We start from the raw sequence: 19,138 nt of genomic DNA, 5'->3' as shown, positions 1-19,138 counted from the left end.
TCATTTTAAAATCCAAAACTAATAAGTGATACTGGATGCATAAACTTACACTCAAAATAACTTTATAGTCTTTACAATCTAAATGACCTATTTTTCTTATAAAAAATTAATTAATCTAAATTGTACTATATCCATTCTTTATAACTGACGAAATGACCCTCTTTTTTCTTAAATAAGATATTATCAATTACAAAAATATAAGTTATAGCAAAATCTAATATGTTCCTATCACCTTCATTAGTCACTCCAAATCCATAACCATCATCAATATTTTTAAAATCTTCTACCACTCTACCAATATATCCATTTAAATCTCCTCAAATAAAGATTCTTTTTCAAGAAGTATAATTTGTATTAATTCTTCTTAAATCATTTCAAAATTTAATTTTTAATACATATCCAAACCTACTTAAGGAGTATGAGCACTTATAATAGTAATAATCTTAACATCAACAGTAATCTGTAAAGTTATATTTTTATCCTCAATTATATTAATTTCTACAATATTATCGTTCAAATATTATCTATAGTCACACCACCATTTCAAATACAACTCATATCATAATTTAAATCCTAAACCATGAATACATAAAATATTTATATTCCTATAAATTATAATATCTATTAATTCCATTAATTTACCTATAAGAGAACGTATATTCCAAGTTCATATCTTAATTCTAATTTCATGCACTAGCTTATGTGCCCACATCCGTCTATGATGTGAGAACCCTTGCTCATTTAACATTGCACCAAGGAACTCCCTGGCATACAGAGCACTACACCAAGGAACACCCTAGCATACATGTCATACAGTACGTAGCAAAATTTAATATCCAATACAACAACCCTTGCACACTTTTCGCTCTATTCATCATACAGTACATCGCATCCAAGGAACACCCTAACATCAATACAATGTATTAAAGGATTCATGTCATGATTATTCGATAAATTTTATACTAGTTGTTAACTACTTAACGTAATCCTCGAATTTTTTCATCCAACACTTGAGACCCGACAACGGCAATATTAGTTGGTTGAATAAACAAGCTAGAACAAAAATCATTTTGCATTGGAAGGCCAACCTTCATTACTAGGACTAAGAGTGCCTGCGAGCACCAATGCAATCGTAACTAACACAAATATTTCAACCAAAAAGCACAATTCCATAGAATTTATTCATACCCTAATATGCTTTCCCAGCTCAGTGACCTCTGTATTAGATCTGATTCCCTTATGAAGGCAAAAATGAACTATTTTTAATCAGAATCGAGAATAACAAACAAAAACTATAGCATGCATATTATAAAGTAGCGTTTGCCAACCAAAATCTTGGTGAAGATGAAAATGGATAAGTAAATAAATAGAAATGTTAAATGTAAAGCACGTGATGAAACAAGTACTCTCTTTTCATGTGCAAATAACTTAACAAACTTCAAAATTACTTCAAGGAAGCATCTTAAACACTGATATTCTCTATTAACAAGGTAAAGAGAACCAACTTGTTTGTGATGTAGACCCCTTCCTGCAATAATATCTGAAAATGAAAATGGATAGTTGATTAGGTGGAAATGAATTGATTAGGAGAAATTCAGAAGTACCAAGCAGTTCCCTAAACATAAATCTAGTCTAATGTTTATAAAACAAAAAAAAAAAGTTTGGAAAGAAGAGTCAAGACATAGGAAATACGCAATACCCACTACTGCAAGAAACTTTTCTAATCGTGCTTGGGCAGTAATATCCAGCAGGGCAGAATATTTCACCGCTACTAACAACATCAGCCCATCTATCTGCACCACCACAAGAATGGTTTGTCTGTCCAGGAGGGGCCTCGTATTTGTACCTAACAAAATTGTAGCGTTCATAAATCGTTCTGTATTATCAAAGAGGAAAAAACAACTTTGTAGCAAGTAAAATTAACTTACGGGCCACAAACACCAGTGGATTTATCTAGCATTGCGCGTGGGCAGTAGGCGCCTAAGGGACAAGCTTCATTGAATTTAAAGAAAAGAAAAATAATATGTCAGCAACTGCTGCATAAATTCAATAAACTGGTGGTAGCAACCGGGCTAACAGAACAGCGAGAAAAACAAAGTTGTGACAATGACAAACCAAAAGCTTCAGTTTACCAACCTATATTAAATTAATGGTTCAGAGTACCATTATAAGAAATTGACTCCCAAGATAATATGTACTGTATGATTCACCCTCAACGAAAAAGACTGGAACAGATACATAATGAGAAAATAGTCTTAGTGCTCACAGAAGTATGGATTGTTGTACAATTAATCTTCTTGAAATTTTTTCATGGTAACTAAATCATTCAAGTTCCTAAGTAGCGCAAGTGATGAAGGACATCTTCCACTCTAATCCTAATATAAGTAAATAAAGTGATAAATAAAACTCAAGCAATCAAAACTTTGAATTTAAAGACAACCAATTAAAACAATCAATCATGTTATTAGCTTAAAAGAATAAAGAACTCATTCCATATAATAATTCAACAATCGTCGAGTTAGAAATTCAGGAGAATTTTGAAATTGTAAAAATCATTCTTCAATCAGCAATCACGCAACATTAAAAAATCTCGTAGCAATTGACTAAAATTAATCACTTGCAACAATTGATGCAGCGCATCATTGGAGCCGGGACCACTTACCGTTAGCTTGCAGCTCCCACCTCCACCTTTTGCTCTATTCGGTTATGGCCAGTACTAGTTTACCTTTTGGGCTGTTAGTCCTCCTATAGTATTTCTTACTTAATATTTTATTTGAGTATTTTAGCTACAGGTTTTATATACCCTGAGATGCTGCGGGAGAAAGGCAGCCTTGTCTTTACACCAAAGTTATTTTCTTCAATAGAAAACCATCCCAGGCTCATCACCGCCTGGGGTCTTACTGTTCCATTGGTTGCCCTTTGTTTTTCTAGTTTTTCTTGCAGGGCTTCGCGGAAGCCTTCTCGACGGACGACGATCTCGGGTTGCATCAACAATCAATCTCAATTTATGTACATAAAAAAGAACAAGATAACAAATAACCAAATAAGGAAATTTAGACAACACACTACATGCATACACACTTACACTGAACCCCTAACCCCAAACCCAGAAGTATATTAAGCAAGAACACCAAGCAGCATATAAGATAACTGGGAAATGAATTTCAAGTGGAAAGATAAGTAAAAGAATAAGATGTGAATGAGTAACGAGCAAGAAGGCCCCAATCTAATGCAAAACACTTTGCAATGAGAGATGACAGTATATTAGCAATGCAGACTCTAGAAGTCAGAAAGTAAAAAAAAAATTATAATTTTCATATTAAGAATGTTGCATACATACGTATCATGCAGGTAATACCACGAGGGCAGAAGAAGCCCTCACAACAAGGAAGACAGTTTTGGGTTCTAGAAGGCATGTTATTAGCATCTGTAAGCTGGACTTTTTGGTCTTCTCCAGCACCACACGCCCATCCAGGCTCACATCCAGAAACCCAAGTAGTTATATTGCAGTTTCTGTTAGGCCTCAAGAAACTACTGTTTCCTCCATTAATTAAAAAACTGCTGAAATAGAACTTTATTTCTGCTGCTGTGCAGAGTCGTCGCCTGATATCCCCTGTTAATTCAATTTATTCTGAATGAGATACTAAGTTTGCAATGTCTGCATCTGTAAATGAGCACTAAAAAAGACTTGTGGCGCTAAGAAGCTTCATATGCGAGAAGCTGCTATCAGATAAACAAGAATAAACTCAGAAAAGAATGCAAATTGACCTAAAGTCCAAGCATTTGTGATAAACCAACATTGAGAAATATGTAATCAGGTAATATCAAATAGTTTAGAGTACATTTGTTCCACGTTGAAGCTACAATCAATCATCAAACAACAAGCTGAAGAATAAAAACAGACTAAGTGTTGGCCCTAGCGTAAGTAATAAGTTTCACATTGTGAGCATCTTTAAATAATCTCCGTTTCAGACACCCAACAATTTGGAGTCTTCTTCATATAAACAATTCTTTGGACATATTCTATGGCTTCTATTAAGACGTGAGGTTATGAGTTTGGTCCCATATTGAATTGTGGAAGAATATATCATTGATAAAAACCAAGAGGCAGACCCTCAGCCAAAAGCCAAAAGTTTTTGGGTTGAAAACTGATCTGCCCATTGGTGTTTCAAGCTCTACTTTGTGCCTTTTTGGTTCTACACTTTCTAAAAAGCAAAATTAAAGATGATGGTTCCAAAATGATCAAGTGGTTCATGTGTTTGAGGCTTCCATAGATCACAGACCATTCTACTATAGTTGAGCAAGTTAGAGGGTATCTCCAATGATGCCTTAAATGTTGTTGGATGGGCTATTGGCGCATGATACATGATAATGATTAAAAGCTTTTGTTTGAGCAAGAGTGATGCCTAATGTGGAGAGCTCTCGTGTGAGTGGAGATTGTTAAGGAACGTGAGGCTATGAGTATAGTCTCATATCAGATTATTGAAAAATATATTAGTGTTGGGGGGCAAATGAGCTGAGCCGGCTGAAACTCGACTCTTTAGCGAGCTCGCTAGTCAAGCTTATCGATCCACGAACTCGAGTTCGAGCTCGAACTCATAATAAAATTTATTATTTAATTTTATACATTAAATAAAAATATGAATTTAAGATAGTTGTATAGTTTTCAAATTTTCAACCATCTTTCAGCAATAAATGTGTCTAGATTTTTTTATTAGACATTTAGGTCAATTAAGGCAAACTCACACACACATCACATATGCAAAACTCGAACCCAAGATTTCTTGGTTGGTAGCCAAATCTCCCAACCAATGGACCAAAGTGAGCTGCTGATGAGGACATTCGACAGTGGAGGGTTTATCAGAGATGGGGTCGAAAATCGACGGCCACGATTGCATCCCTTTATTTCTAAGTTATTATTTGTATTTTTATTTATTATTGTATTGTTTTCGATTTTACCCTCGCCTGAGGGAGTAGGCCTTGTGATCCTTGAGGGGCACTTTTGTCTTTTGATGTTTACTATTGTACTTGGCTATTTATGCCCCTTTTCTCTTTTTGAGAGGGGAGGATGATTATTATGAGATTTCTTTTTCCACTTGTGTTCATAGAGAGCTTGTGAGCTTATGTGAGAGTCAAAGTCCCTAGGTGAGGGCAACGGAATACCCACCAGCCGCAAGAAGCGTCCGGGCTCGTGGTCTTCTTCCTCCACCATCTTATTCCTCCTATTCTCTAACCGGCCCTCTCCTTCCTCCTCTAAGTCGCTAGCCTCACCACAACTCCACCCAAAATCAGCCCCACCACCATACCCGAGCACCTCTCATAACCGTTGGCCTCTTCCTCCCTGCCCTAGCCGCTAGCCTCCACCTCTAAACCCTAGCCGCCGGCCACCATTTCCCCCATCCTGAGATCCTAAAGTTACCCAAATTTACTACTTTCCTAATTTATCACATTATTAATTTGGAGGGTCTCTAATTCACATTCAAATGAATTTGAATTTCAAACCCTTGCTAATTGATATAAACCTATTTTAGGAAAGCCCCCAATTCTTACAAATCTGAAATAAATTAGGATTTGATTTTAAATCCACATTCATCGTATGTGGACACATTCATCATATGTGGACACCTTTTCTTTTTCCCCCTCATTCCCAATTGGGAGCTCCAATTAAGGAGACAATTAGCAACCCCATCCCCCTTATTCCCTCTCTCTCTCTTTCATTTTAGAGAAATTAAAATCAAGTTCCATAATCATCTTCTCCCTTAAATCTGAATTTAATTTCAGATTTTTCCCTCCTTGATTCAAATACAAGTTCTAAAACTAAATCCTCCCTTTCCCTCCTCTATGGCCGGCCCCTACCTCCACCCTCCACTTTGAATTAGCCTCTCTAACCTCCCTCCCACCTGTACATCAATTATTACAGGTTTTCTCCTTCACCAAGACTGCTAACCTGCATCCGGAAATCATCCTAGTTGCTGTCCATAATTTCTTGTATGCAATAGTTTGTTGTCTTGCTGTCCAGGACGTCCTAGCTCGTTGTCCAGAGCTTCCAACACGTGACAGTTTGTTGTCCCGCCGTCCAAAGCTTGTCTAGTTCGTTGTCTCGACTTTCGGGAACTGTTCGATCATCATCCAAACATCCAGAATTGTTGTACTGCTTCCTAAAGCATGTGGGAAGGGTTGTGTAGCCATTTCTCCGCATAAGCAACCAAACGACTTTGCCAGAGCTTCGAATCTTCTTCCTTGTTGGTAAACTCTTTCCCTTCCTTGTACCTTTTAAATCCCCTTCAATTGTGGCATCATAAATATTGTGTTAACTTTCTCCGCAAGCCAATTTATTAGAGTGTGAGTGAGTGGACCCAACTAGTGACTTGTCTAAATGTTATTTTAAGGATTTCCTTTAAAAATCCCCCATGTTATGCTAAGCTTGATTGAATTGGTTAAATGTAAGGGATCTATACATACATAAATAATTAAATATGTAAATGGATATGAGTTGAAAATGATGAATAACTGATAAGTCATATTGATGTGCGATAATACCTAGCATAATTGTATGAGAATATTTTAATGAAATTGCATTAGTGATACTTTCACATATATATTTGTAATATCATTATACAAAAATAAATTGTATGAACTATGACATTATATTTTTGCATTGATACATTAATTATTTGATATTATGTAATCATTCTTATCCTTTTCTAGTTGTTCATACTTCATGCTCCATCACCTTGCCGTTTATACTTTAATAAATAGAAGTTTCTAGTTGGTTTTGATTCTCAAACTCGCTCGTTATTAACTTTTCGTATAACAAATCCTATCGAAGTGTTAGATGGACCATCAACAAAGAGCAGAGTTGCCAGCATTAGAATATATTTATTATTTTATTTATTTATTTTTTGTAATAAGTCATTCATATGTTCTTTTTGAAGATTTGGTAGCTTTATTTCAGTAATTGCTTCTTTCAATTTTCTTTTCATACATTGTTGTTCTCATATTATTATTGTACTATGATTTTGATTTATGATAATGAAATAAAATTTTATTTTCATTGTTGTTGTTTGCTCTGATATATTCTATTATATTACTTGCACATGAAATTTCTTCTTTTGAGTATATAATGGGTTCTATTTATCGATTCATCACGTCCCGTGTTGCCAAGGTGAACCACCTTCCAAACCTGGGATGTGATAGTTTGCTCATGCGAGAGTCACAAAGGGTGTAGATGAAAGGGAAGGATGTACTAGCGGCGAAGGCAATAAGCTCAAGTGAGCTTACATCCATATAACATCATGGTAACCTAAGTGCCTAGCCGGGGTTGTGGAAGGGACCGGCAGTGTACAGAGAAGCAGGAGGAAGAAGTATATTAATTAAAATTTTTATTGAAACTTTATACGCACAAACCGCAAAACTATTAAAGCATTGTTCCTATTTCACCAATTGGACAAACCGCAAACTACAGAAATTTTAACCAACAGGTGTCTCCCACATATATGGCAGGATCATACCGTTTATCTCCTTGATACAATTTCCCACAAAACCTAGATCCGCTGAGAAGTTGAACGCTCCATTCCAGTCCATCACTCTGAAAAAAAAGCATTTCTGGCATCAGTCCCCGGCTCGATAAACCCTAGCGGGAAATAACAAGGATTGGCATTCGTACGGATCATCGATGCAGAACCCAAGGTGCTGGATCATCTCCGCGGCTAAGCTCTCGCTGTAGATCATGAATTGGTCATGCAAGACCTGAGAGAAGTTGGGCGCCGCCGTCATTGACCCATTGCCCAGTCCCACTCCGACGGCATCGTCCTGGCATCGGCCGGCTGATGAGCAGAAGATGAGAACGTTGGCGACGAAGACGGCGACAGCAAGTCGACAAACCGCCGGCATTTTGAGCTCATTAGACTTCTACGGATCACACGCGCTGCTCAGAGTGATGAAGCATTCAGGCGGCCGTCTTATCCCGCGATTGACGCCGATGAGGGGAGAGGGAGGGGTGAGAAGGATAAGATGACGCGTATAGAAGCAAAGGGAGGGGAGCGGAGGAGAGGAGAGGAGGGGAGAGATTGCCGGCGAGAAGAGAGGAAGGAGTGGCATTTCCAAAACTCTTGAGTGCTAATGGTGGGAGAATCGTTACGCGGCATTCCATTGCCGATAACGAGCACGGCGCTCAGAACCTATACTTCCTATATTTATGGGAAAAAGGAAAGTCGCACAGAGAGATTCAGAGGGTGGTTAATGAGAAAACTCTATCCTTTGGATTTATTTTAATTTTTATTTTCTCAAATATAAAGGTCTATTATATTTATATATAAAAGATAAGTTTTGTATTAAGGAATGTTTGATTATTTAAAAAAAGAGATAAATATATTTCAAATAAGGGAAATCATATTTTGGTATATATATATTGGATATTTGGTTTGCTAAAATAATCAATAAAGTGTAATTTTTTAGTGAATTCACTTCTCACTCTAGTTTATTTTATGTATGGTAAATAAGATTAATTTTAACCTAATTCTCTTTTCACCAAGAGGTGACTATGGCTTCATTTTGGACGGCTTTCTTACTGTTTTTTGAAGAAGCTTTCTAGTATAAAAAATTTAATTTTTGTAATAGAGAGCTGCTTCAAGAAGCAGTAAAAAAACCGTCCCAAACAAGGCCTTTATTTTGTAAGCTGACTGCATTATTGTTGCCCACTACCTGCCACTATTCATTGCCATTGACAATTCTCAGAACCAGTTGCCACCTACTGTCATAGTCGCCGACCACTTACAACCTCTTTCTAGCCACCGTCGCTTACCACTACTATCATTTGGCTTTAAATTGCATTTATTTTACTTGAAGTAAAATATAAATAAATAAATATTATCTAGTAGCAATAATTATGATTGATTCTAAAAGATTATTTGGTTGGTGAAAAATGAATGCAGAGTAAAATTTTGACAAATTTTTATTTCACTCTGTAGTTTACTTTTGGCATATTATAAACTCGTTCAATTTTAATTGAATTTTATGATATAATGTAAGCTTACTCCGCTACCTCCTCACATATTATATGGCTTCATAAGCCAAATACTGTAGTGATACTACATATCTAGTTATAATGCACTCCGCTGCCACCTAACATCTTTAGAGCGCATTAAGATAATGAAACTAATATACAAAAAGAAAAAAAAATGTATATGAATGTAAATACAAGAGTTCGCTGACTTATAATACTAGTTGAGAAAGTAATATGCCCGAGCACTAAAAATGAAAGAAAAAATGAAAAGAAAATAAAAATGAAAATATTTGTTCCTTAATTGGGTCAACATTAAATGAAACTTTGGAAATAAATGATGCACTAAAAGTTATAATATAATAAATGTTGTATCAAAGAATATTTCATGAAGAGTAAAATATTAAGTTGTTCAAGAGCTTTAATAAGGTTCCAAGATGTTTGAACAAGCTAGCTATAACATGTTCTAATTTATGGAATGATGATATATACTATGAAGACTCATCAAATAGATTGATGATTTTTAAAAATAATTGATAAGGGCCATTCTAAAAAAAATAGTACAGGGCCATTCTAAGGACTATTTACATATCTAACACTTAAGACTTTAATATTACATTTCTATAATTCATGTAAAATTTTAATATCATATCACTCATACCATACTATAAAGTTTAATATTTTACTTCATGCATCCATATTTGTTCTGTGGCAGATAAGCATGAAATATTAAAGTTTTAGGTGCTAGATATATAAATAGAATGAAATATAGTGGTACATATGTAAATCCCCCACTTATATATGTATTTATACATACATTTTAAATTATAATTAATTGCATGATAATATTAATTTATTCTGCAAGACCCATATTAAACTTAAAAATATGTAATTTTTTTAAATCTAGAAATGCAAAAATAAAAAAAAAAATATTTCATCTATTAACATATCATGGTGAGCCGGCTGTAATAAAATCTTATTAAAATTTGTGAATGTTGACTAAATTAATAAATCATATTTAACGTTTAGGCTGCATCATGTGATGGCTTTTGCGTTGGCGTTTTCCCACTGATAAATTATGAAAAATGGCGGATTCATATTAAATTTATTACAAAAGTACAATTTTGACCTCAGTGTTTTACCTAATTTTCAAAATACCCTATTTCTTTCTCTTTCAGACGCACACGGGAAAGCTTGCCTTTGCCAGATAGAGTGGAGATATTGAAATAAATAATGGCCACGAAGTAAATATTAATGATTTGTTTTGGATAATTTTCTTTCATTTTCATTCTTATCCGCTGCAATTAAATGTTTTCATTTTTAGTTATTTTTTTATAATTTAGTTTATTTGGATGAGTTAGAATATAAAAATAGCTATTATATTCTTATTAAATAGAAAAATTCATAAAAAGCATACAAAATTTAATTTTAAAATTTTATGATGATTTTATAACTATTTTCACATATTGTTATATTCTCTTCAAATGGATCTTCAGTTTTAAGAGAGATTATTACGAGAGTGGACATAGAAAGTCGTTCAGGTTTATCTCTGTAAATAATAAAGCACAGTGATGAACAATAAAAACAGACTTCTCAATTTTCAGAGAGATTACCACCTGTATAGACTGGACATAGAAAATTATTCAATTTTGTCTCCGTGAACAATAAAAACACAAGTATTTTTATTATTCACAGAGATAAATCGGATCACATAATAATTTCTATAATTTTAATAATTTAAAAAATTATCATTATTTTTACTTTTAAGAATTTAAAGTTTATTAAAATTTAATAATTTTAATAAAAAATTAATCATTCAATTATATAATCTCAGATTCATACATTAAAAAAGAAGTCTTTAAATTTCTTAAATATTAAATTTCAGTATATTTTAACCTAAAAAAAATAAATATTTGTTATTTAATAAAAAATGCAATGATATTTTCAATAATAAATAATAAATTAAAGAGAATTATTATATTTTTTTGAACTATTGAAATCGTGTATTCATATGGAATTTGATAAAAACTAAAAATATAGAATTGAAACTTATTAGGAATTGTAATATTTGAGTAAAAATAAAAAATGATTAAGATTTAAATATAATGTTTTTATGTAATTATCCCTAATCTAAGGGGGAATCTGAAATTATGAAAGCTAGGAGTTTTAAAGCCTTGGTTAACTGAGTCGACTTTTGGAGCCAGGGAAGATCTTCCGCTCTTCCTTTTACACCTATGCTTCCCACGCTTCTTTTATATAATTCTCCAAAGCTTAGGTGTTCTATGTGGTTGGTCAGAATCCCAGCTGCCCCCTTTTAATCCTCTTGACTTTCCTGTTCACATAAATGGGAACCTCGTTGCCCATGATTTACTTAATCGCTTTTTTCAGACGTTTAACTGTCGAAGAATCCCTCTCACGAAGGCCGAACCTTCTTCATCTTCTCCGAATCAATCTATCCTAAAAAGTAAGTTTTGATTGTTTTGTATACTTTTCTTTTTTGAAAGGAAAAGGAGCCGTTGGGTGTTAGAATGAGTTGGCAGAGAATCTGAGGGAGAATGGCCCAGCAGGCGGAGATTGATTTAAGAGAAGTTTGTTTAGGTTTTCGGTTGAAATTGTTTAATGAGTTGAAGAGAAAGATGGTGTTTTTAGTTAGTTTTTGGGATTTTTGGTGTGTTTCTTTCTTCTTCAGTGAAGTCTTGTAGTATTTTGATGAGGATTGATTTTTAATTTTTATAGAATTTTTGCAGGCAACACAGCAAAGGATCATGTCTTGGAATGAAGTAGGTGGAAATTCTCATTCTCTTGCTTGTTATTTTATTAGGGAAGTTGAAGTTTATTTTAAATTGATTAATTTTCTAAATTCCGTTATTTTGTTGGGTATACTTAGAAATCAAAATTTCTCAGAGGTGAGGATTTCTAGTCGAGTAAAAATAAAATCATCAATATTTGAAACATGTTTTTTATCTACAAGCAACGAAATGATCTCTGAAGGAGGTATTGTGTATCATTTGCTAGAAATGTTTAAGTTGTGGAGGCTAATTTTTGTCAGAAAAAAGAAAGCGTCTACACAAACTTAACTTAATTGCAAGTCAACCTTTGTGGTAAGGTGGACGCTAGAATTGGGAGAGATAATTAAGATTTGCCTCCGGATTGTCCGGAGGCAAATCCGGACGCGCTACTTCACCTGGATGCACTGGGGCCCAGGTTACGTGGCGCATCCGGATTCGCCTCTGGACGAATGCGGATGTTGCACGTAATAATTTTCCCTAGAATTGGTAGAGGGGTGGGGAGCCCCCTCTCGGGGGTTTTGGGGTAGAACCCTCAAGTGAATTATGTAGCAGTGATAACATGACATAATCATCAATTTGGTGAACTTAGTATAAAATTCTTATGTATTTTTCTGGTTTGATCTTCTTTTCTGTTTTCTTTCTTTTTTTTTTTTTTTTTTTTTTTTTTTTTTTTGCTTTCTATATTTGAAGTAGGTCTGGCATATTTCCCAAGAAGAAGTTGCTATTACTTCTGAGTACATTTATTCACTATTTACTGATAGGTAGAATTTTGAGATTGCATTTCAAACTGGGACAATGAAGTGTTTCCAATTCTCAAATGGAGAGGGGAAGCAAAATCCCCCAATGAAGAAGTCTGCATCAGGTCTTTCAAGCAGCACCACATCAACTGATCATGAAATGAAGAAATCAGGATCTGAATTGAACTCCAGAAATGTTTCTAGCTTGAGTTCAGAATCTGTTGAGAGACCTCCTTTTCCTAGTTTGCATCAGAAGCCAAATAATCTTAGAAAATTCACTTTTGAAGAACTAAAAGTTGCTACTAGAAATTTCAGCCGCTCATTGATGCTTGGAGAAGGTGGTTTTGGATGCGTATATAGGGGCATAGTGAAGGGTCATGAGGATCCATACGCAACCATTGAAATTGCTGTTAAACAATTAAGCCGCAAGGGCTTGCAGGCAAGACTACTTTAACAAGATTTTTCTCTTTTTCACTTCCGATTCTGTAATTTTGAAGAAAATTCTGTCATTCATTTGAGTTTAGTTACTACTGTAATTCCATCTGTTGGAACTTTATAAAACAAGAGTGGCATTTAGAACTTTATAAAACTAGAATGCCACTTGTAGCAGCCACCGTTGGCTACCATCACCGTATTATGCAATATTAATAAAAACAAAAACTACACTTATATAGAATATAAAACATATTTTTAATCACATATTAACGAATAAGTAAAACAAAATGAAAAACATAAACAATAATTAAATGTAGAAAATGATTCCAAATGGCCCCTTTTAGGTATTTGTTCATTAATTAAGATTAGAATGTTGTATTATAATTGAATGAAATTCATCATCATTTTTATTTCAGTCATAAATGAAGTCATATTTATGTTATAATAGTTTTTATCAAACTTAGACAAGTGTTACAGCATTTTGAACATCAATATAGACATTCAACCAAACACTCTTCGATTTTATTTGATAGAACAATGTAGCACAAGAAAACATTGGCAATGGAGCCTATGCTAATATATTTTTTGACTGCTATAAAATCTGAGTATGCATAACTCTGGTAGCGCTTATATCATATTGAATGCCCGAGTGGCCCAAAGCATATATAGTTATAAAGTACTCCTTAATAAGTGTTTTAATTCCTTTGAAGATTTTATGCCTCGCTTGAGTTTAGCAAATGGGAAAAAGATACATGTACATTGATATACTCTATTCTAGTTTACTTATCCAAAGATTGAAACGATGCAAACAATTTTAACATTTTTTCCATGCATACTTGATGAAACTCCTGCAATTTTAACATTTTATCTGCAATGCTTTATGGTGCAAAATGTTGGCCATCAAAAGAGAAGAATAATATTAAGTTAAGTGTTGCAGAGATGAGGATGCTCAGGTGGATGCATGCGTTTACTTTCAGAGGCATGATACGAAATTAGCATATGCGTGAAAAGGTTGGAGTAGCTCTAGTGGAAGACAAGATTAGAGAGAGTCGCCTTAGATGGTTTGGTCACATAAAATGGCGGCCATCTGATGACTCGTTTAGGAAAATAGATGTATTAGATTTGACTTATGTTAAGAAAGGTAGAGGTAAGACTAAAAATATTTGGTCAGAAAATATTAGAAATGACCTTTCTTTATTAGATTTAAACGAGAATTTAACTTTTAACAAGGCACAATGGAGAAAAATGATTCATGTAGCCAACCCCATATAGTGAGATAAAGGCTTGATGTTGTTGTTGTTGTATCCTTGATGGAACTTCAGTTTAGTTCTTGGATATATTCCTTTTTCTAGGTTAAAATACTTTGTTAGTGATTTTTATTGTGTTTTAGAACAATGAGGATAAGATTTTTAGAATTAAGGACGGGTGATTAAAATGAAGATGTGCTTTTATAATATTATGTGGTGACAGAATATTTATAGAGACTTAAAAGTTAAAATTACAAAATTGCAATTCAATTTGCCTATGATGCATGGTTCAAAGTGTTGGACTCTAAAATGTTCATTAATTGTTAAGTTGAGTGTGGTGGAAAATATAATGCTAATAAGAAAATGCGGCATAACTAAGAAGGAAATAAGAAACAATTATATTCAAAAAGTATTTAGAATTTTATCTATTTAAGATAAGGTAGTTGAAAAAAAATATATTTATTTGATTTAAATGCATACAATGATGAATCGAAAATACACTATTTGATGCATAGATAAAATTAGCACCGAAGGACTAGAAAGAAAAAAATAGAAGATCTCACATAACATGTCTGGGCATGTATTATAATTGCATGCATGCTTGTTCCTCTTGAGATTTGACCTTGTTCAAGAGAATTTGTTAAATCACCTTGAATGCTCTTCCACAAGTTCATTGAATGAAACTTTGGGTTTCTCTACAGGGCTATAGCTGCAGTAGACTTGGAACACTTCAACTTTCTAGTTTATTGTAAATATTTAGATGAACTTTTCCAGATTTAATGTTCATTGTTAATTGCTCTCTTCCTATCTCTAGAAACTTATGAAAAATAAAATTTATTAAATCGAGATAATGAATTTATCTAATGAAGTTTCCTTCATTGCATTTCCAGGGACATAAGGAATGGTTGACTGAGGTAAATGTTTTAGGAGTGGTTGAGCATCAAAATCTTGTCAGATTAGTTGGCTATTGTGCTGAAGATGATGAAAGAGGAATTCAGAGGCTGCTTGTTTATGAATATATGCCAAATAGAAGTGTAGAATATCACTTGTCACTAAGAATTTCTGCTCCTCTTTCATGGTCCATGAGGTTGAAAATAGCTCTCGATGCAGCTCGTGGTTTGACATACTTGCATGAAGGGATGGATTTTCAGGTACATTCTTTTCTTTTCCACAAGTTTATTTATCTAAATGGTTCTTCAACGCTGACTACTTAATATTTTAATGTTATAAAATGTCTTTAGGGGAAGCAAAATAAGAGTCATCTCTTACCTGAGAGCATTTATTCCATTTATTCCATTTATGTCAATTGATTTTATTTGCAGAAGTAACTATAATCTGTCACTTTAGTTATGAGATTGAGCTAATTGGCGGCTAATTCTTTTTATTCCCACATATTCTCTATGGATGTTCTAAATTGAAATGGTTGGATCCAATGATGTTCTTAGAAATATACAAAGAATTTGCAGTGAAGTAATTCAGAGAAAAGAGATTACTATGAGAATCCTAAAACGATTAAGTGCGATACTGTAGTGATAAGAGTTTAGACTCAGATTTCATATGGCCTTGCTAAACTAGTGACCCCCTATCTATGTGCAAGGTTTAAGATCGTTGTTACAAAATTAGCTCTATGATATAATTATATGAAATATACAAAGGTTGGATTAGGCATCCCTAGTTGTGTAGCCGCTGAGTTGGACTTGTAATCGGGCACTTTAGCCGAGTTTTGGATCGAACGTGAGTACCTTTACTGAGTTCTTCAAGCTAGATCTTCTATTCGGTTGAGTCTTTGGGTGAATTGCCTTGATTGATACGCAATTTTGTGAGTCTCTTGGACGAGTTTACTAGCTCAGTACCAGCTCAGTACCGAGGCTCGGTTAAGGCTAGTGCTTAGGTGAATTGGTGAGATTTGTTTCTAGGCTTCTTGTGGCTTTGGGCAACTTCAGGCTTTGCTAGTGTTGACTTATCTAGGCGAATATTGGTGTATATAAATAACTAATGCCTTTGTCTAAAGGTGGTCAAAATTTATTAATTGCTTTGTTTGGAAGGAATGCTATGATGGAGAATATGTGATTCCCGATATGTTTCTAAATGACAAATCAGAAAAAGATTTCATGTGGAAGCTTTAAATGGACCTTTTGAACTCCCCTCTGCATTCATTTTTACCTTTTTTTTTTTCCTATTCCTTTCAATATGAAATGCATTTTTTTCCAAACATGTAATATTCATAAATGTTGTTTTTAATGACTCTTCTTATTGATGATGTATTGATAGATTATTTTTCGAGATTTCAAGACATCCAACATTTTATTGGATGAGCACTGGACTGCAAAACTATCAGACTTTGGCTTGGCAAGACAGGGACCAACAGAAGGATTAAGTCATGTTTCAACCGTGGTGAGTACAGTTAAAATGATATGTGACAATAGTTGAATATTATCTTGGCAATGTTACATATTATATGTAGGCATTACTTTTTGATTTTTGCAATGCTTTTTATTTTATTTGGAGATGATTGGTAAATTAGATTTGCATGTTTCTTTTCATTTTTGGTAAATCTTAGAGTTAACTTTTCCTAAGACTTTTAGCTTTGTCATTGTTGACTAAGGCTTCGTTTGGAACAACTTTCTTACTGGTTTGTAAAGCAGCTTTCTAGTACAAAAATTTCTAGATCAAGATTTTTTTTACTAGAAAGTCATTTTAAAAAGCAATGAGAAAGCTGTCCCAAACAAAGCCTAAATTGCTAAATGGTTGGATCATGTTTGGTTGGCCTTGATCCTTACAACTTTACTGCACTACCTTTGTATTTTGTTAGTCTGAGATGCAACTTAGCTGAACGTATTAACATCCTTTTGGCTGTGTTTGGATGCTAATAATTTGAGTAAAGGAAATGGAAAACAAGCTTTAAAGCTCAAATCAATTGAGATTTCATTTCATTTCCTTCACTTTCCTGCACCTTCCTTCAATCCAACAAAGCATCAAGAAATAGCCACAATTTAATGCCTACATGTCTTATTAATGCTCATATTGGCCACAGGACATATAGCTTTTGAAGTTCAATTATCTTAAATTCTTTGCAAGTTCATACTGGTCATTCTTTATCTTCAGTTCTGCTTATCACAACTTCCTGAACATTGAAATTTCTTATGAAATGAATGAAGCAAAATGTTCATCACAAAGTCGCAAAATTCCCAGAAATTTCCAAATTGCTCATTACTTCACAATTTGAATCTACAATCATTCTATTTCATGAACATTGGATTAACAGAAAATGCTTAGGATTCTTCAGAAGCTTAATGAAGTAAGAAATAATATGGAGACAAATTATTCAAAGAAAACTTGTTACTGTTACAGGTAGTTTGAAGTGAATCTGATTCATCCAATAATTAATCTAACAGGTGGTTGGTACGGTCGGCTATGCTGCTCCCGAGTATATTCAGACCGGTCGTCTCACCACGAAGAGCGACATTTGGAGCTATGGTGTGGTTCTCTATGAACTCATAACTGGCCGCCGTCCTATGGATCGAAATCGGCCCAAGGGTGAACAAAACCTCTTGGAATGGGTCAAGCCATACATGGCTGATGCAAAGAAGTTCCACTTGATTACAGACCCGAGAATGGGAGCAAACTTCTCAATAAAGTCTGCAATGAAGCTTGCTGCAGTGGCCAATAAGTGCCTTATCAGACAGCCTAAGTTGAGGCCAAAGATGAGTGAGGTGCTCCAAATGGTGCAGAGTATTGTTGACGATCAAGAGTCTGAAGCTCCTCCTCAAACGCCCATAAGTACACCATATGAGAAGGCATCAGAGCGGAGGAAGAGCAGAGGAGCTGAGTCGAAGATTAGGATAGGAGATCTGAAAATGTTATGGCGTGAATGGGCGCCAAAGCTTGTTAGAGCTCATTGAGGCCATCATAGATAAAATTATGCTTGTGTGAATATGCTCTTGAGATACAGTTCTTGATAAGGAACTTATGGGTACTCTTAATAAGGTTAAGGTTGGTGTCCATTGAGAGACCTATGAACTTCTTATATGTCAAGATTAATGCATCTACAAGCAGAAGTCTTTAAGAGTTGATCCGAGTTCAACTTTTTCTTTACATCCATCAACATTGCAGTTTGCAGAGACCGGAGAGCCTGTAAATGGAAAGGTACAGATCCTGCATGAGATAGGTAAATATATATAAAACCTTGCTTGAATAAAAATTTTGGGGTCATTTAGGTTTCGTTTGGGGGAATGATTATTCTGTGCGGACACCGGACGCAGCTTACCGTCCAGAGGCGAATCAAGTGCAGCCACATCATCCATTACCGATCAGTACCGATCGAGCCGCGATACCAAGTAGGGGGTGACGTGGTGCATTTTCATTGGGCTCTGGACCACATTCGGCATCCGCACAGAATAATTTCACTCATTTGGGACAGTTTTCTAAATGCTTCTTTAAGCAGCTTTCTAGTACCAAAAATTAATTTTTATATTATAAAGTTGTTTTAAGAAGCAAGAAGAAAGCTGTACCAAACGAAGCATTAGTCTACTTAATCAAATGAGCTAGTCCAATAATTTGACCAAAGGATCCATGATGATGAGAAATTATTTCGTGAGGAGACCGGACACAGAACGTAGTTTGGAGACCAACTGCCACGTCAGCTGTACCAGCAGCGGTATCGAGCACAGGGTGACGTGGCGCATTATGGTTGATCTTCGGACGGGATTCAGTATCCGCACAAAATAATTAATATCTAAATAATAGCTATGGGTTGTTTCTTCCAAATATATTTTATAAACCTAATGTGTTGCATCTAACAAGTATGATTCATCAATATTATAAATGGAATAATTTTATAAGAATTATTTGATATAGATATCAATATTATGAATGGAATTAATTGAATTGATTTATAAATGTTATAAATTAATTGATTAGTACAAATTT

General features: G+C 34.4%; 2 protein-coding genes across 8 annotated transcripts in view; one reads left to right on the top strand and one right to left on the bottom strand.

Moving 5' to 3' along the window:
- LOC110106354 (ABC transporter G family member 28) overlaps positions 1–8,219 on the bottom strand; it is a 31,581-nt gene extending 23,362 nt beyond the window's left edge. The window contains exons 1-6 of one of the 2 annotated variants that reach the window (XM_020836235.2): positions 7,667–8,219; positions 7,512–7,588; positions 3,341–3,613; positions 1,929–1,992; positions 1,700–1,846; positions 1,506–1,540 (exon numbers count right to left, since the gene is read on the bottom strand). In XM_020836235.2, coding sequence (XP_020691894.2) covers positions 1,506–1,540; positions 1,700–1,846; positions 1,929–1,992; positions 3,341–3,613; positions 7,512–7,588; positions 7,667–7,893 — 823 coding nt within the window. In that variant the 5' untranslated portion in view covers positions 7,894–8,219. Of the gene's footprint in view, positions 1–1,505; positions 1,541–1,699; positions 1,847–1,928; positions 1,993–3,336; positions 3,614–7,511; positions 7,589–7,666 lie in introns of those variants that run through there. The other variant, XM_028700508.1, reaches the window with a different exon arrangement.
- A 2,963-nt stretch (positions 8,220–11,182) lies between these two features.
- Positions 11,183–18,310, top strand: LOC110106351 (serine/threonine-protein kinase PCRK1). Of its 6 annotated transcripts, none has more exons than XM_028700512.1 (6): positions 11,183–11,465; positions 11,749–11,781; positions 12,552–12,966; positions 15,100–15,360; positions 16,481–16,603; positions 17,605–18,310. In XM_028700512.1, the coding sequence occupies exons 3-6, from the start codon at positions 12,586–12,588 to the stop codon at positions 18,109–18,111; spliced, it is 1,272 nt and encodes a 423-aa protein (XP_028556345.1). In that variant the 5' UTR covers positions 11,183–11,465; positions 11,749–11,781; positions 12,552–12,585; the 3' UTR covers positions 18,112–18,310. The 6 variants fall into 6 exon arrangements, with proteins under 6 accessions (XP_028556345.1, XP_028556346.1, XP_020691888.1 ...); XM_028700513.1 differs by having other exon boundaries at positions 12,481–12,966; XM_020836229.2 differs by having other exon boundaries at positions 11,749–11,785.
- The last annotated feature ends 828 nt before the right edge of the window (positions 18,311–19,138 follow it).

The sequence above is a fragment of the Dendrobium catenatum genome, unplaced genomic scaffold, assembly GCF_001605985.2.
Source record: "Dendrobium catenatum unplaced genomic scaffold, ASM160598v2 fragScaff_scaffold_1546, whole genome shotgun sequence".
Taxonomy (NCBI): domain Eukaryota; kingdom Viridiplantae; phylum Streptophyta; class Magnoliopsida; order Asparagales; family Orchidaceae; genus Dendrobium; species Dendrobium catenatum.
The sequence above is the reverse complement of the archived record's forward strand: the minus strand, read 5'-3'. Positions and strand labels throughout refer to the sequence as shown.

What these genes read in the sequence shown, in the direction of transcription:
- LOC110106351 (XM_028700512.1), top strand. Translation starts at nt 12,586, where the DNA reads ATGAAGTGTTTCCAATTCTCAAATGGAGAGGGGAAGCAAAATCCCCCA. An exon ending in ATGAAGGGATGGATTTTCAG is followed by an intron (nt 15,361 to 16,480) that starts GTACATTCTTTT and finishes ATGTATTGATAG; the next exon opens with ATTATTTTTCGAGATTTCAA. An exon ending in TAAGTCATGTTTCAACCGTG is followed by an intron (nt 16,604 to 17,604) that starts GTGAGTACAGTT and finishes TTAATCTAACAG; the next exon opens with GTGGTTGGTACGGTCGGCTA.